We start from the raw sequence: 18,306 nt of genomic DNA on the forward strand, positions 1-18,306 counted from the left end.
TCATAGCTCCCTCCCACTGGTGCAGGTCCCGTCCCTATCCTTTTGTCTCTGTTTTCTCTTTTTTCTTTTGCCCTACCCAGGTACGTGGGGAGTTTCTTTCCGTTTGGCAGGTCTGAGGTCTTCTGCCAGTGTTCAGTAGGTGTTCCATAGGAGCTGTTCCACATGTAGATGTATTTCTGATGTATTTGTTGGGGGGGAAGGTGATCTCTACATCTTACTCTTCTGCCATCTTGAAGGTCTCCCAATGTCTTTGTTTTTTATATCAGGGCACCATAAACTGAATTAATACATTCTTTATTCTGTATTCAAAAAATTAAAATAATAGATTTCCTCATTTTATGAGCTTAAATCACTGTAATTATATCACTTACAATTTTGTTGCTGTGTATCTATTACATAAAAGTTAATATACTACATATATGGGATTTTCGTAGCTATCCACAAATGAAACATTTCTTGCCAAAGGTTATTTTTATATAAAGGGGGTAAAATTTATTGTTGAAAACTAATTTTGTATATATCTATTTTTTGATCATAGGAAGTGTTCTGTTTTAATACTTAATAATAATGCCTCCACATTTAAGTTTTAAATATCAGTTGACAGATAAATTGATCGATGGAAATTAGTAAGGGATATTTGATGAAACACGCTGTGCTTTGGTGAAATAGTATGTAAGATATGTGGTCTTTTCTTTGTTGAGGTTATACTGAGGTCATATTTACTTAAGTAACCCTTTCTATCCCATTCAGGGTTATATTACTCTTTTCTCTTTTTCTGATTTGGACTCAAAGATATAAATGAATGTGAAGTCCTTATAGAATTTGTTACAATATTGCTTCTGTTTTATGTTTTGGTTTTTTGGCTGTGAGGTATGTGGGATCTTAATTGCATACCAGGGATTGAACCTGCACCCCCTGCATAGGAAGACAAAGTCTTAACTTTCAATAAAGACTTTAAAAAAAAAAAAATGGTCCACATCAAAAAAATCTTAAAAATAAAAAATAAATGAATGTGAGAGTTATTCTTGTTACTTTACATATATATGTATATATATTTCCTTAATATGTTAGCTTGTATATATGTATATAAACATTTATATGCATGTACTTTATAAATAATATATTCAGTGCATAAAATATATAATATATATTTGTTAGAACAGAAAATACTTTCCATCTTGCATGTTAGCATGGGCTGAGTGTTTACAGTGAAATGAAATGAATGAAATTATTTTCACTGGGCTTATCGTGAGATTGAAAACACATACAAACAGAATACATATTCAGCAGCAGTAGGAATCTTGTCTTTGGCTTAAGCTTCTTTGATCCAAAATACACAGCCTGCCTGGTAGTTCTGGAGTCCTGATTAATGGGTCCACCATGGGCCATTTTACCAGAGGAGTGAGGAATCTTTCTTGAAATAATTTGCTTCAAGCAAATAGAGAATGGAAGCACTCAAGTTTGCTTCGAGAAAAATGGCTGACAGATGAATGTGAGCTGTGGTTTTTGCTGTTATATGGTATCTGCTCCTCAGATTCATCTGGCCTATCCTCAGATTGAGACATATGAAGACAAAGTGTTTGATAAAACTAAAGGGACTCTTTAGACACAAGCAAACACACAGCATAAGACATCCATCAGGAACCCTGGGCAACATTACATTGGCACTGATGTAATGAAGTCTGTTTTCCTTTTTCCCAATAATTGTCTTTATCGCCACACTCTGGTGTTCAGCTTTTTTTCCCTACCCCTGAAAATTTATAAAGAGAAATCTCATAAGTAAAAGTATTTATAAACTATGTAATAATTACTATGGTGTCTGTGTAATGTGAAGCGTTTTTTTTCAGGTACCTTTTTCTTTTTGATCTAATATATGTGTTTGCTTTTAGGTTTCCTCAAGAACTGAACATGGGAAAAATAAGTGCTGAAATTATGTGGACCCTTTTTGCTCAGGATATGAAAGATGCGCTAGAAGGTAGGTACAAATATTTAAACTTATTATGAGCATACGTTTTAGTTAAATTTTGATTTTGTGTTCTTGATTTTAAATGTAAGGAACTGTTGCATCAAAACATCGATCACTGTGATCAGTTTAGTTCTGAAACTGATTTCCACATTGTGGAAAGATAAAGATCACAAAGTATTTAAAAGCCCTGAAGAAATGCATTTTAAATCAAATGGTCTAAGTTGCAGGATAATAGTGAGTATTTCATATGTAGGACAAAGTTTAGATGCAGGAATACTTTATGGCATAAATACTTACGGCATAAATCAGACCATATTGAGAGGGTAGATGAGTAATATTAGTTCAGATATTTGTCTACCTAGACTTAGAAATGGTATCCGATGGCTGGGCAGGTTAAAATATGGCCAAAGCTGGTGCAAAGACAATGGCAGGGCTCTTCACCAGAAACACCACTTTCAATATACTCAAATCATAGAATGTAAAGCGTGGGAAATGCAGCTCTCAGTTGAAAAACTATAAATTTCTTTGAGCACTCACCTTGTGTTTAGAGTTGGAGGTAGTATGTTTAACCGGCCTAGGGTTCCTGCTCTCTAGGAATTTAAAACCTAGTAGAAAGTTTTCTTTGCACTTATTCACTATGTATTAAGCCCCTAGATGCTAAATGCCCAGACTGCACTCAGTATGGAAGATACAACAATGAACAGGACAGCTGTGGTCCCTGCCCTCAACAAGATTATACAGGACAGCTGCAAATATGTAGGCGGTCGCAACGTGGGGGTGGTCAGTGCTAAAGATGACGGGATATCTGGAGGTGAAGCTCCTAAGTCAGACTTAGGACAAGGGGGCAAGGCAGGTTTTCTAGAGGAACTTCCTCTGAAGAAGTGTTATCTTGACAAAGACCTGAAGTATAAGTAGGAGTTCACTTTGGGAAGAGTTGAGCAAGAAGCATCTCTGTCTTGTCCTGGTCAAGGACAAAGCATTAACAAGTAGAGTGAGCACAGGGTTCATCTGAGAAGAGAACTCAGCTGGTCCTGTGAGCAACAGGTAGCAGGAAGTGAGGCTGGAGAAATTGTCAGGGACCAGCATGTGCTGCCTTGTGGGCCATGATGAGAAGTTTGACTCTCTGCTAAGAGAAACGACAGACCATAAAGGGATTTCAGGAGGGACATGTCCTGTTCAGATTGGCAGCTTAGAACAGGCATTGGGACCGCGGAGTGGAAGATGACTGATTGAGTTTGTGCTCATTGTGCCACTATTTTTTTCTTAGTGTTGCTGAAATGTAAACTTCTTGCTAGGGCACACAGAGGAAACATACAGTACTTTTCCTTATTTGAAAAAGAAGGTACACAATAGATTTTAATACCTGATTTTCAGGTAAAGTCTGGGTCTACCACCTAATTAGATAAGTTAGGACTTATCCTTAAAATTATACCAGAACTTGCTCAGAGATGCAAACTCCTTATTCTGCAGTGAAGCGTTCCTTCTCCATTGTATTGATCAATCCTGCTTTCTCTACCTCTGCCTCCTACCAACCACAACCTTTTCATCAGCTCGTTTACTGCCTGGATTTCTTTTCCCACCACTCTTCACAAGCAGCCATGTAGGGCTCAGGAGCTAAAGTCACCTCCATGAATAACCTTATCTTAATCCTCTGGATAGCAACTAATTACTATCCTTTAGTTACTCGTTTACTCGGGCTTCTTATCTGTCTTCCTTGCCACAGTGCAAATTTTTTGCCTGTGATTTTTATCAACATATCTATATTGCCTAGAATGAAGCCTAGAAAATAGAAACTACTTGATAACTATGTGTTGTATCAGTAAAGACTTTACCAGTTAATCCCAACTCAGTGTAGTAGTAGAAAAAGCAGTAGAGACTTCTGTTTGTGATCCTTTTCTATGTGATCTTGGGAATATTTTAAGAGGTCAACACCTTCATGTTTCGTTGTCCTCACCTGTAAAATGAAAAGTTCACACTGGATCAGAGGGCTGGGCAATGGGCAAGGAGCCGCTCCTGCCCGTATTTCAGAGGAACTTGACCATTTGCGACCGTTCCACAGTGGCATTGCCTACCAGTGCACATTTCGTTTGGACAGGGCCTCTATCTTTATTTATATAACATTTGTGCAACTATTGGATGTTTTATTTTATGTTACCTTTGCTTTAAAAAATAAGTAGTAATTTTAGACAACTAGGTATAATATTTATGTTAGGAAATGTAAATCTCAAAAAATATAACGTTTGTTTGAAACAACAATGAAATTAGAAATGCTACATGTAAAGCACCATAACTTTGGTTGGATGTTTATTGATTAGAAGTTAATAATTTTGTGCAAAAGCAGTATCCCAAAATGCTGAGATTGTATTATTAAAAGTCACATCCAAGATCAAGGGTAAGTGATTATTTTGTGATTATCTTAGGTTTTCTGGAGACAAGAATCCTTTCCTTAACACAAATTTTTAAAATATTTTTTTAATTTATTATTTTATTTTTTTAATAGCAGCTGTATTGAGATATAATTCACATCCCATACAATTCACCTAAAGTGTCCAGTTCACTAGTTTGCACATTCACACCCATTTTCAGGAAGGCATAATGAGCATAGTAAGGGAGTAATTTAGATTGCAGTTCCTGGTTTATGTATCTTCTACACCAGCTGAGAAGGCTTTTGAGTGTAAAGATTGTATTTCTCATTTCTGTATTCACTGAACCTTGATTGAAGCTTAGTATGTGTTAGTTTACTTGAATCAAATTACAAATGGGACAACCTTATACAAAGAGCCTCGCAGACAAAGCCAGATACTTATGTTCAAACTAAACATTTCTAGTATTGCTAGTTGGGAGGCAGCAAGAGACCTGAGTCTGGGAAACCCAGTTTCAGAAAGCTTTCTCACTTATGAGCTGCACCAGCTTGGGCAATTAATGTATAACATCTCCAAACTTTAGTTTTCCTTTCAGTAAAAAGGTGATAAGAGTTCACAGCTTGGTGTGAGGATTACATGATACCTCAAATATACTATACTTCAAAATCACAGTGCTAATGGGAGGAGAGCATTATTATTATATAAATGGAGAAAGATCTGTGGAAGTCTCAAAACAGTCTCCTTTAGAGGTCATTTAAGGTTTAAAACTCCCAGGACAGTGTTTACAAATCCATGTTCATTTGTTCCCTATCTCTCCATCCTTCCCTTTCACCATTTCAATGTAATAGATGGCTTCATACTGTGACATTTAAAAAAATGTGACATGAATAATAATTGTTAAAGAAAATAAGGACTAGGAATACCTCACAGAATAGAGGGCATATACTTAAAAACATTCTTCTGGCAGGCTCTTTTGCATGTGATAGTAATGTTCTTACTCTCCCTATTTGCCTTATAGAATGTTGTTAAAATTAATTGACTGTGGAGGAGTGCTTCAGGCTATCGGCCTAGAAAGACTGTGTGTTGTTATATAACTTGGGCGACATAGTTTGTCTTATGATTAAAGCACCTGAGCCCAAGTTGTAAGTAACCTCTGATGAAGTCAGGTCAACAGAGAAGCGAGTTAGAATTTGTGGACTTAAGGCTTTTTGATGCGGCTTTTTGCTTTACTTCATGAACTCATCAGCTGCTATGAAAAGAATAATTTAATTTAAAAATAAAATAACTTTTCCCCCAACTTTACTCAGTCTGTATGAGCCATCTTATTTTGTTTTCATATTTGACATTAATCACCTTACAACTTTGATAAGCAGTATCAAACTTTGGTGATAACTTGCTGAATGAACCAGAATAAATTATTTTACAGATTTTACACAAAAGACGTACTTTCTGTGAAAAAGGCAGTTTAGGAAGAAAAAAGCCCTGATGGAATATTTCATTTTATAGTGAAATAGAGTCGGTTTTGCAGAATTTTTTCTATAGCAGTTATTCTAAAGACTTTTATAGTCTTTAGCCTGGCTGGTAAAAATACAGGTTTTGCAGTAAGTTAGATCTATGTGTGAGTTCAGGCTCCGCTACTTTCCATTAACTTGTTAGCTATGATCTTGGACAGTTTATTAAAGTAAGTCTCAGTTTCCATATTTTAAAATTAGGGACAAAAATACCTACCTTACAAGGTTATTTTAAGGAGAAAGGAAGAAAGAGAGATATGGGGGCAAGGAGCGGATGGTTTCCTAGTGCATAATAAATACTCAAACATTAGCCATTATCACAATCTTGAGGATTATAATTTAATAAACAAAAACTTTCAGATGATTTATAATACCACCCAAATGTCTAGATGCCTGTGACTGAAAGTTTTACTTGGCAATTGCAGTTGACGGCACACGTTTTATATGTCATCTTGGTATCCATAGAACTTGGTTGCCTGGCAATCAAGGCAGTCCTGTTCAGGGCCCTGATTGTGTAACATATGTGGGTGTCTTCAAAGTCTCTATTAAAAGCAAACCCTGCTAGGCCCCAAGATAGCAGCCATTTGGTGGATTGGGTCCTCAAGCATTCAGGTGGTTTCTAATTAATAATTCTGTAGAGTAGTGCTTGGGATTCTTTAAATACTACTTCTTAAATTGGAATTTGTGGCTGGGCTTTAAGTTATATTCTGAAATTGCATCCACTTGTTAGGATGGAAGCGATGGGAGAAGAGTATCTAAAGCATTTGCCACATTCCCAGATGAATCTTTGAATAGAAAAATAATTAAAAATCATTGAAAATAGATTAGTTAAAAATGACTGTTTTACTTAATTAACTTAGGCAGAGATGGAATTAATTATGATATGCAAAATACAATCATCTTTCACCCGGCCTTATTTAAAGTCTCCCAGATCGGAGCTCCTCAAACTTTAATGTGCACAATAGTCCCCGGGAATCTTGTTAAAATGCAGATTCTGGTTGAGTAGACCTTTTTGGGGGCAGGGTGGGTGGTTCTCTCCAGTTCTAACAAAATCTGAGATGATGCCCAGGCATCTGGTTAGTGCACCACACACTGAGTAGCAGCAAGGCTTTAACACTGGACATTCTATCTTTTTATCACCAGTCTTTCTGGTCTGCTGCTTAGTTATCATGTTGGTCCTCATCAATAGGTGAAAATTGTTAGACTGCCTTTGTAATCTTTCACTATGTCACCATCCTAATAAGCACAACTGTTGCCGTTAACTCTGCTCTCACCATTTCCATGCACTATCTTCTCTTGATGTATGAATTTGAGTATTTGCGTATTGAATATCTTTAGCATATCTTACTCTCTTACATTTATTTTTGGAGGCCTTCTCTCAAAGAAGTATAATTTTTTTATTGCCCTTCACCCACATACAGGTCTCAGGCCACCCTGTGCCTTTAAGAACATTGCCCTTGACCTTGTAGGCACAAAAACAATGAGAACACAAAGTCATGGTCACATCTTTCCTGGTCTCGCTGACCACTTTGGCTGTACGGAAAGAACTGAACTATTGACCCATGAACTTCTCTAGCCTCCCTTAGAATATTCTTGTCCTTAACATCTTTCTGCTCTAGCTCATACCCTCAAACTATTATTTGATACTTGTCACCTTTCTTGTCTTCCTATCAGTAATTTTCTGCTGATTTTTAAGCTTACTCTCACAAATCACTGGTTGTCAGTTTATCTTGATCCTCATATTTTGGTAGAAAAGATTGGCTTCTGACTAATTTCTGCAATCAGTAAAACCTCCCTGGAAACGACTGATTTCTTTCGTCTCCTGTTTCCTCCTCTCAATCTTTCTTAACCTTATTGGAATGACAGAGATTAAAGCTATGCCTCTGTATTCTTCAGAGACTGTGGTTGGAGCCAAGATTGGGAGCACTTTGTAAAGGATCTCTCTGACCTCCTTTTCGTACGGTAGTGGTTCTCAACCTGTTTGGTGTCCTTCCCTGTTGCAACACTCCTCAGAGGTACAGCCATTCCCATAAATAACAGAGATGTTGGTATTTCTCAACCAAGGAGAGGTGACAGGTGGCTTTCCCTCATCCTGTTGAGAATCTTCAGTATTACTCTTGTCTGGAAACAACTGTTGAATGACTCAAAGAAATGATACAATGCTCACTGATAAAATATTAGCTTTTAGTGGATAATGTCTTATACCTGAACAAATTCTATCCTATATTTCATATGACTAATAAGTCATTTTCCTGTTCTGAAAGCTTTTTGCTAAGACTTAGGTACTTTGGCAATGGCTGCCAGAATGCCATAGAGACAGTTCAACACAACTTGAAGACACTTCTGCATTCCTGCTATTATAAAATGGCATCATAAACAGTACAGTCGCTTCAACTAAAAATTGGGAAATCGTGGTTGACTTCTCTTCTCTGCATCCTATTAGCACATCTGTACTAAAAGCTCTATATATGAAATTCTCTTCAGTAACTTTTCTTTCTATGATTCTTACTGCTGTTCTTGTTCAGACACATCTTTCCTGCTTCTGCCTTCACTGATACGGGTCTTCCTTTGTAGACACCTCCTGGACCACTGGATAAGGTCCAGATTCCTTATCCTAGCTTACACCAGCTCCCTCCTCTCCTTTCTGTACCTGATTTCAGCCCTAGTGCTTAATACTTTGCTCCATACACATACTATATGCTCTACCTACATCCACCTGTTTAAAATTTCCCTGAAATCCTTACACAAGTTTATTCCCCAGGAGGTGTACGTGATGCCCCCCACCCCCGCCCAGGCTTTCTCCTACTTGCCATCCCCAGCAAAGACTCATGCATTCTTCAAAGTCCAATTCAAATGTTACTTCTGTCAAGTTTTCCCTGAGAAGTCCGTACTTCTTCCCTATTCTCCCATAATACTGAATACTTCCTATTGTGCTATTTATGCTTGTGCTTTACTTCACAGATACATCATCCACCATGCCCTGAGCTCTCATTCATCTTTGTATGAATCTTCCTACTGTCCCTTTCTCTGACCTTTAATAAAAGGTGTTAATGAATCAATGAATGTATGCATGAATATAAGCCTATGTCTACAGACACACAAAAGCAAAGATATACGTTCCATTCCCAAGCTCAAATTTCCAGTCACAATTTGGCACAAATCACACGAACCAGTTACAATCACTCATATAAAGGAGAAGTGTTTTGTAAGTAGGCAGCCCCGATAATTATTTTTACCACATGTTGTGGTTGTAGCAGTTCTAGGAAGGTTTTAATAATCACAGATGTGGGGGAAAAAAAACCTAAATACCTTTGATTCACCCACAGAAACAGTGTGTGTGTATACGTGTGTGTGTTGCTCATGCATTTGTGTGTGGTAAGAGAAGACGGTAGGATTATAATGCTTTGCTTCCTTAACGAATTGTGAAATACCTCTTCCAGTCACACTCTGTTCCTCAGTCCCCACCTGCTTTTCTACAGCAACCCGCTAATTTGTTTCGACATATCTTCACACAGAATTCCAAGTCTGGATTAATGGACAGAAAATGAAAACAAAACAAAAGTAAATGGTTACTAACTCTCAGTGTTCATTATTGCAAAGAGACCAGTTCTGTTCATTTAAATTGCAGGTCACGTGAGTCAAACCATGAACTGAAACATGACTTCTGTATTGATGTATCAGTTTATATGTGGCAGCTTATTTGAGGGATCCTGTGTTATATTTGCCTCACACCCCCAAATAAAAAAAAGAACAAAGTGTATTTACTGGTGCTTCTTAAGTTTTCCTGGTTCACTAGGCCGGTAGTTCTCAAAGCGTGGTTCCCAGACCAGCAAGCATCAGCATCACCTGGGAAGATGTTAGAAACGCAAATTCTTGCGTCCCACCCCACACCTACTGTTTCAGATTGAGGCCCAGCAATCTGTTTTTGATTTTTTTTTTTTAAATAAGATCTCCAAGTGATTCTGATGCATGCTAAAATTTAAGAACTACTAATCTAGGGAATGTATAATCAACATAGCGCCTTCTTCCATTGTTGAGCTGAACACACATGATTTTTTTTTAATTAGAATATAGTTGATTTACGATGTTGTGTTAGCTTCGGGTATACAGCAAAGTGACTCAGTTAAATGTATATATTCAGATTCTTTTCCAATACAGGTTATTACAAGATATTGAATATAGTTCCCTGTGCTATACAGTAGGTCCTTGTTGTTCATCTATTTTATATATAGCAATGTGTATCTACTAATTCCAACCTCCTAGTTTGTCCCTCCCCCTTCTCTTTCCCTTTTGGTATCCACAAGTTTGTTATCTATGTGAGTCTATTTCTGTCTTGTGAGTAAGTTCATTTGCATCGCGTTTTTAGATTCCACATATAAGTGATATAATATTTGTCTTTGTCTGACTTACTTCACTTAGTATGATAATCTCTAGGTTCATCCATGTTGCTGCAAATGGAATTATTGCATTCTTTTTTATGGCTGAGTAATATTCCAGTGTGTGTGTGTGTGTGTGTGTGTGTGTGTGTATGTATACATACACACACACTATCTTCTTTATCCATTTATCTGTTGATGGACACTTACGTTGCTTCCATGTCTTGGCTATTGTAAATAGTGCTGCAATGAATACTGGAGTGCATGTATCTTTTCTGGGTATATGCCCAGTAGTGGGATTGCTGGGTCGTATGGTAGTTCTATTTTTAGTGGTTCCGTTTTTGCATTACACGGGCCCCTCACTGTTGTAGCCTCTCCCGCTGCAGAGCAGAGGCTCCGGACGCGCAGGCTCAGCGGCCATGGCTCACGGGCCCAGCCGCTCCGCGGCATGAGGGATCCTCCTGGACCGGGGCACGAACCCATGTCTCCTGCATCGGCAGGCAGACTCTCAACCACTGCGCCACCAGGGAAGCCCTATTTTTAGTTTTTGAAGGAACCTCCATACTGTTTTCCATACTGGCTGCACCAATTTACATTCCCACCACCAGTGGTGGAGGGCTCCCTTTTCTCCACACCCTCTCCAGTGTTTGTTATTTGTAGACTTTTTCATGGTGGCCATTCTGACCAGTGAACGCACAATGATTTTTGAAGATATATAAGTAAGTCAGAAAAATGTCCCTTATAATGCAAAGTTAAAGTGGAGGAATGGTATGGATGTATCAACTGTGTAAGAACAAATTAGGAAAGAAAAACAAGTTCAAAGAGCAGACTGATTTGTAAATATCAATTTTTAAAAGTTTGTAAGTAAAGAGAAAGAAAAGAAGAATTAAAATAATAATTTTTAAAGGAGAAGAGAAGTAAAAAGTAATTTTCAAGAAAATGAAGGGAGGAAGGGAATGGACTGGGCCAAGTCCGTTAGCATGAAGCTCAGTGGGAGAAAAATGACAGGAAAGATATTGATGACTCAGCCAAGTAGGCATACAATTCTTAGGTTAAGAAAAGTCCATGGAGTATTCAGTAACATAGAGGAAAGTGAACCTTCATTAGAAAGGAATGAAAAAGTTGCTTATTTTGTTTAATCTCCTCTTCAAAGGAAAAATAGAAGCTCATACACCACTCATGTCAAGTAATTTTTCATTTTTTTGCCTTGGAGTCAAATTACAACAAAGGCAAATAAATTTCCTCTAATGTTAACATCTTTCTTTACATCTTTATTTATTATTTTGAATAGAGCAAAACTCAATGTATTTTGAAACATTTAATGCTTTTTTTGAACCATAATGCTGTAAAAGCTAAATGTTATAGAAAGGAGATAACTAGCTTTGCCATCTATTTATGTTTTATTTTTCTTTTCAGTGTGACTTTAACTGGGGATGTTGGTAAGGCTTTGCATAACAGTATTTTTCACATTTAACTGTCCAGCATGCTTCATATGTATTTTACAGAAAATTTTTATTAAGTAGAATAGATGGTCTTACTAGTGACATTCTCAATTATATGAAGTTTTGACCTCTTTGAGGGAAGGGTCCACATTGACCATATTCAGTCCTTAACAGATGCCTGGCACATGTAGGGGCTCAATAAATAATCATTCAATGAAAATCCAAGGTGCATTAAAACAATGTGTATATGAATGTGTGTGTAGGTTAACTACATGATTCAGAGTGATTTTCATCTATGTTAGAGCCCAGGAATGCACATTTTTAAAACTTTCTATAAATTTCCAGTACATTCTATATTAAAGTACATTATTCATCACTTGAATTGTCCATATTGATATTTGGGCAAGAGCATATCAAAGCTCCAGTTCAACAAGATGTCTTTCATCACATAAGCCTTTGAGATTCAAGCCTTAGCCAAAGGCCTGCCAACATATGACAAACTATTTCACATTAGCAAGCACAGCATGCAAAACATAGGGTAAAATTCTACTTCTATGAGTTAGAGCCAAATTTTAGCCATCAAACAGATTTCACAGGCTGGTTAATAAAAATTTGCTGTCAAATTATATAATCTAAAGTCTAAGACCTTTAAATGCCAACCCCCTGGAATTTAATAAGGAAATAGAAATCAGTGAAAGTAGATGTTAAACAAAACAGGGCAAGACCAAGGTAGACAGATGGGTTTCAGCCCTGCCTTTCTCCACTTGTCTTATGTTTTCCCCTTACTCCCCACCAGTCCCTCACCCCTTCTTTATTATCCTCTCGAACACCTGGTACACTCAGGGCTTACCAGCAGATTGCACACACTAAGGTGTTTGGGACATCTTGCTTATCCCTTCCAAAAGACCTGAAATCAGAATAAGGAGAAAAAGCATTAAAATTAAAAACTGGGAGGGGTGGGGATGGCAAACTAAATCCCGCCTACCCTGGTGAGCTGGAAGTGGGCACACACTTAAAAGGAAATAAAATGGAAACTAGACATGAAGCTTATTTGACTCTGCTTTTCACCTTCTAAACATGTTATTTCCCAGACAGTTAGGGGTTTCTTGCCTCATTTCATCTTTACTCTAAAGGAAAGCATCAGTGTTCATTCAAATGACCTCAACTTGGGAGACCCGAGCCCTGCTCACACTTAGAGTAAATGCGTTTCGCAGTTGCTTCCTCTCTGGCAATTCCTCTTCTCTGCCCCCCATGATTAAGTTGAAACGACTTGTTTTGTATTTCTGGAATAGACAGAGAGGATGAGCTGTGTGTGTAATTAATCTAGAACATGCTGACTACAATATTTGGCTTCTAGATAACAGGAAAGAAAAAAATAAGTGTTCAGGACTGTTTGTAATGCTATCATTAATCTCACCCTGTAATCACCTACTAACTCGCCTTATAATTGATTTTGGTAAAAATTAATTAAAATATGCTGATCTGAGTACTATATTGTGTTCCCTGGATAGAAGTGAGCGTATCAGAGTAGGATTTAATTAACTGATCAACCACTTTTTCTGGGTCCCCAAATCTCCAACTCAGAAGGTAATCACACAGCAAAAACAGGTCTAAGTTAATTTAGGCTATGGATGTGATCTCTCTGGCCGCATATGCAAATATTTTTGTCAGATACACCCCATGTATGTTCTGAGGTTCAGTGCAACCGTTTTTAAGTCTGTCTATCCACAGTGGTGAACTTCAGCAAAATCTCAGGTAGATGGAAATTATTTTCCAAAAGCCAAGTAACCTGGTTTATTAGAACCGAGTGATGGAGCAACACCTATTCAGCTATTTCAAATTGTTATATGACCAGTATATAAATAGCACTTAAAGGTCTTCATGGTCATTTTCTCTCAGCCCAAACTCAGCCTTAACCAGGAAAAATCTACTCGTTTCTCACATTATTCTTTGGTTTATTTGGTTTTGAAATAAAGGACGGTAGTGGACACCAGCAATTCAGGGGGGTTTAGATTGGCAACCTGGCCATCTGTGCTCCTAAGAAACTTTGAGCTTTCTTGCATTTTTCTTTTAAGATAGCATTAGACTTTGTCGACTCAATTAGGGTCCTGCATAGCTGACCCCTAACTGTTGAGCTTGGTACAGCTCAAGAGTCTCGTTACTTTTTTTCTCTCTGGATGTGAGGCCTCAGGAAAACACAAAGCAGGAGACTGGGCTCTCTTTCTCTCCCCATAGAGTGTGCCTATTTTACTCGCTAGCCATTTCCTTGTATCTTACGTGGGCTTAAAGGGTTAGGAAAAATAAAATAAGCAGATCGCCTGCAGTGGCACCAAAATGGCCAAAGGGAAACTCTCAGCTCAGGCATCTAAAAAATAAAAGTTTAAGTTTAGTTCATCAGTTATGTATCACTGCGTAACACATTATCCCAAAACTTTGTGAATTAAAACATAAATCAGTATGTAGCATCTCTCATGGTTTCTGCAGAATAGGAGGTTTGGGGTTGGGGTCTCTTGTGAGGTTACAGTTAAGATAGGAACCAGGGCTGCAGTTGCTGAAAGCTTGATGGGCTGGGAGAGTCAGTTTCCACGTGGCTCTCCCACGTGGCTCTCCCACGTGGCTGTCAAGCCACTATGGGCTGTTGGTGGGAGGCCTCAGTTCTTTGTTTTCCTCTCCACAAACTGCTTGACTGTCCTCTCTGTGTGACAGCTAGCTTCTCCCAGAGCGAACAACGCAAGACAAAGGGTGGGAAAACTGCAATGTCTTTTCCAACCTAGCCTGGGAAGTTAGACTTTGTCCCTTCTGCGATATCTTATTGATCACACAGTTCAGCTACATTCAGTGTAGAAGGGAGCACACAAGGACATGAACTACAGGAAGCAAGGATCACTGGTGTCATTTCGAAGGCTAGTTTGCTCACACAGTTAGTATTTACCTCTCTGATCATTTCTTTATAATGTTAGCATTTTCCTATATTAGGACAGGCTTTTATTGTTTGTATTGATTTTAAACAAAAGAAATAATCAGCTTGGATAAAACCAATTTTCTTCCTTCTGCTGCTTTGCCTCAGCCCCTCCCCCTACCACAAGAAAAAAGGTCAGCATGAACCAGCTCTTGAGGTTTTAGGAAGAGAATTCACTTCCAAGATGCTAGGGCTCTTGCTAGCCCTCTCTAGTTTCCTAGCAAAGCTCCTCTGGGAAGGGAAGTCTGCTACGCTGAGAGGAAATTAACACCACATTCTCAAGAAAGGCACTCATCTATCTCTTGCTCTCTTTTCATTACAGAGCAGTGGTTGTCATCCCTGGCTGTACATTAGAATCACCAGAGGTGGATCCTAGACTTTAAAAAAAAAATACTCTAAGGTTTATAATCCTATTTAGCAATCACCTATTTAGCACTTATTAAGTACTTCTCTAAATGATATGCAAATATTAACTTATTTGAACTTCATAACAAGCCCATAAGGTAGGTACTATTATATTAGCTCCATTTTATACATGAAGAACTTGAGGCACAGAGAAGTTAAGTATTTTGCCCAAAGTCACACAGCAATTGAATAGAAGAGCCAAGACTTCAGGGAGTTCTATTATATATCCAAGATTGAGTACCACTACTCTTAATTAAGTGTTGAAGTCTTTGAGTACGTGATGAAATATTCAGGCTCTATCACCAGAAAGATGCACATAGCATATACATGAAAAATGTGTATATATCTTTTCAGGGATGTGTATGTAAATCCCCCATAGCGCTTTTGTAGACTTTTTCCAGGGATCTGTGAACCCCAGATTAAGAACCTTTTCTTGCTAGAGCACTGATTTCCCCTGGACCAGCATCACCAGTATCACCTGGGAAGTGGTTAGAAATGCAAATCCCCAGACCCTACCCCAGACCTACTGAATAAGAAACTCTGAGCATAAGGTTCAGCTTTCCCTATTTTAACAAGACTTCCAAATGAATCTCATGTGTGCTAAAGTGTGAGAAAACTGTTCTAGAAGGCTGGTGTGTAGAAGCAAGTGATTAACTAGTCAATCACCCTAGCTTCATGGTTCTGTAAAGACATCTCATTGTTCTTGCCTCACCATTAGGTAGAAATTTTCTTCTGTTAAAACTTGATTCCTTTGAAAAAAAATGATCACCAAAGGAAAGTCCATCACTGACATTCATAAAAGTGTTCATTAATAACAACACCTTTATGTCATTAGGTCAGTAGATATTCCCTGCATGCTTGCTCTGTGCTGGGAAAGCAAGGATCAATACAACACACAAAATAAACATGACTCCCACCTTGAGGAACTTTTTACTCTATAATGAGCAAATAATTACACAAATAAATATATAATTATAAAATTGAATCAGTGCTGTGGATGAAAACTGTGTCTATTTGATCTCAAAATTACCTGTTAAAAATGAACCTCTAGGGCTTCCCTGGTGGCGCAGTGGTTGAGAGTCCACCTGCCGATGCAGGGGACACGGGTTCGTGCCCCGGTCCGGGAAGATCCCACGTGCCGCGGAGTGGCTGGGCCCGTGAGCCGTGGCCGCTGAGCCTGCGCGTCCGGAGCCTGTGCTCCACAACGGGAGAGGCCACAACAGTGAGAGGCCCGCGTACCGCAAAAAAAAAAAAAAAAAAAAAGAACCTCTAGAATTAAAACCTCCCCACCCAAATTCTGTTCCTGTCTTGGCCTTTGCCATTCCAGCAAAAGATGCCACCATTTGTATAGTTTTTAGACATTATCTTTGATTCCTTTGTTTCTCTGAGTCTACCACCATCCACAGACACACAACACACAGATATCCATAAGCAAGCGATACTTGTTCTACCCCCAAAACATACCTAGCTCTGTACCCTTCTCTCCATCTCCACTACCTCCAATTAGTTCTAGCCACAGACCTCCTTTGCTTTGACAGCTGTAATAGCCCCCTAAATATTTTGCACATTTCCACTCTTGCTTTCCTTCAATCCATTGTGCTCATAACATCCAGACTAACCCACACAAATTTAAATTAGATCAAGACTTTCTCTGGCATATAAAAGCTTCCAAAATCTTCCCCTTTCAGTCAACCAAAACCCATTTTTTTTTAAAACCATGGCTTATGACATGCTGTGTAGTCTGAATCTATTCACCCTCCAAGTGCATCTCATTCCCTTTCCCTCTCATTTATCTGTAACCACAGCACCCTCATGCCTTTTCCTCATCTGGGCCAGATTTGCTTCTACAGCATGGCATTCACATTGGCTCTTCCTTCCACCTTTAGAGCTCTTTCCTGCTCTCTGTATAGCGGGCTCTTTCCCACCCTGCAGGTCTTAGTTCACATTTCATTCCTTTTCATAACCTACCCTGACCATCCCATCCCTCACTCCACTCCCACAAAATCCACCCCCTTTTTTCTTTCAAACACTTACTGTATCTGAATCTTTTTATTTAGCCTAGTTATTTATTCACTGGTTTACTAATTTTTTCTCTTTCTTTTATGGAACTGTTTGTAAGCGTTTGGGTCACAATCCAAAGCAAAAACTACATTTTTACAATAGCACAGTATATATACACACCCAGATACACACACAACCAAAACAAAAGTTTCATGACACATGGAGTCTTGAGAAGTGTAGAGGTAATATAAACTCTCAAAATTTATTTCTTATTCTGTTTTGCAATTTATATGTGTGTGTGTGTGTATATATATATATATATATATATGTAAATATACTAAAATTACATATATATATTTTTTAAATTTTAGTTATAGTGCTCTAAATTGATTTTATGACCCATTGTTGAGTTGGGCCAGCAGTTTAAAAACACTGCTCTTAAACTTAAAAACAAGCTTCACGGAGTCAGAAACTTTATAATCCCATTTGTAGTTGAATCCTCACTCCTAGAACATGATAGGTAATCAAATAAAAAATTTTGAATCATTTAAAAATACACAGCAGTAAGACTTAAATCCCACAAAAGAACATCCAGACTTATTTCCATATTCATTAATTTTCAAATACCAATAGAGTATAGACATAATTTCCCCAATAATAATTGGGAATTTGACACAATTTTGGTCCTGTTTTTGTGTACCTAAGTCTTTATTTTTAAATACCTATAATGAGAATTTTATATTTAAACATAACAATTTTTTCTCTTAAAACTAATTAAGATATTCCCGGCCAATTATCACATCCCTTGGGCAAGGTATTTGAATGGAACGTTTGAATGTGAAATCTGTAGTAGGTCATAATTGCCAGGAGGAAAATGTAGTAAGAGTGCAATTAAGAAAATAAAGTTGGCAGTTGCTGAAAACAAAGAAATGGGTTTGCATATGTCAGTAGCATAACATAGTAAATTACCACTTATATGAAAAATAGGTATTTAACTCTTCACTTTCCCCTCTGTTGTTTTCCTGCTATTTATCTTTTAGCCACATCTCATCTGGGAAAAGATAGGGGGAAAATAAAAAGAAAAGTAAAGAAAAACTAACAAAAACTCAGAGTTTTCTTCCCTATTAGCAGTTTTAGTTTAAAAAAATTAGTAATAACAAATTGAAAGTAATTGTTAAAATTAGTTTAGAAAAACTCAAATTAAATGGGAAATATAAATATTTAAATATCTTGGCTGTAAGATCCTAATTGCTGCCTTGCAGCCCCTGGTAGGTATTAAAGAA

At 37.8% G+C, this 18,306-nt stretch overlaps 1 protein-coding gene across 1 annotated transcript in view; it reads left to right on the top strand.

Moving 5' to 3' along the window:
• The window catches only part of UNC13C (unc-13 homolog C), a 591,853-nt gene that overhangs the window by 409,111 nt on the left and 164,436 nt on the right, over positions 1–18,306 (top strand). The window contains exon 20 of the mRNA XM_029237965.1: positions 1,890–1,975. Within this exon, the coding sequence (XP_029093798.1) occupies positions 1,890–1,975 (86 nt within the window). The remainder of the gene's footprint in view (positions 1–1,889; positions 1,976–18,306) is intronic.

The sequence above is a fragment of the Monodon monoceros genome, unplaced genomic scaffold (assembly GCF_005190385.1).
Source record: "Monodon monoceros isolate NGI ecotype Baffin Bay Population unplaced genomic scaffold, NGI_Narwhal_1 Super_Scaffold_21, whole genome shotgun sequence".
In the NCBI taxonomy this organism is placed as follows: domain Eukaryota; kingdom Metazoa; phylum Chordata; class Mammalia; order Artiodactyla; family Monodontidae; genus Monodon; species Monodon monoceros.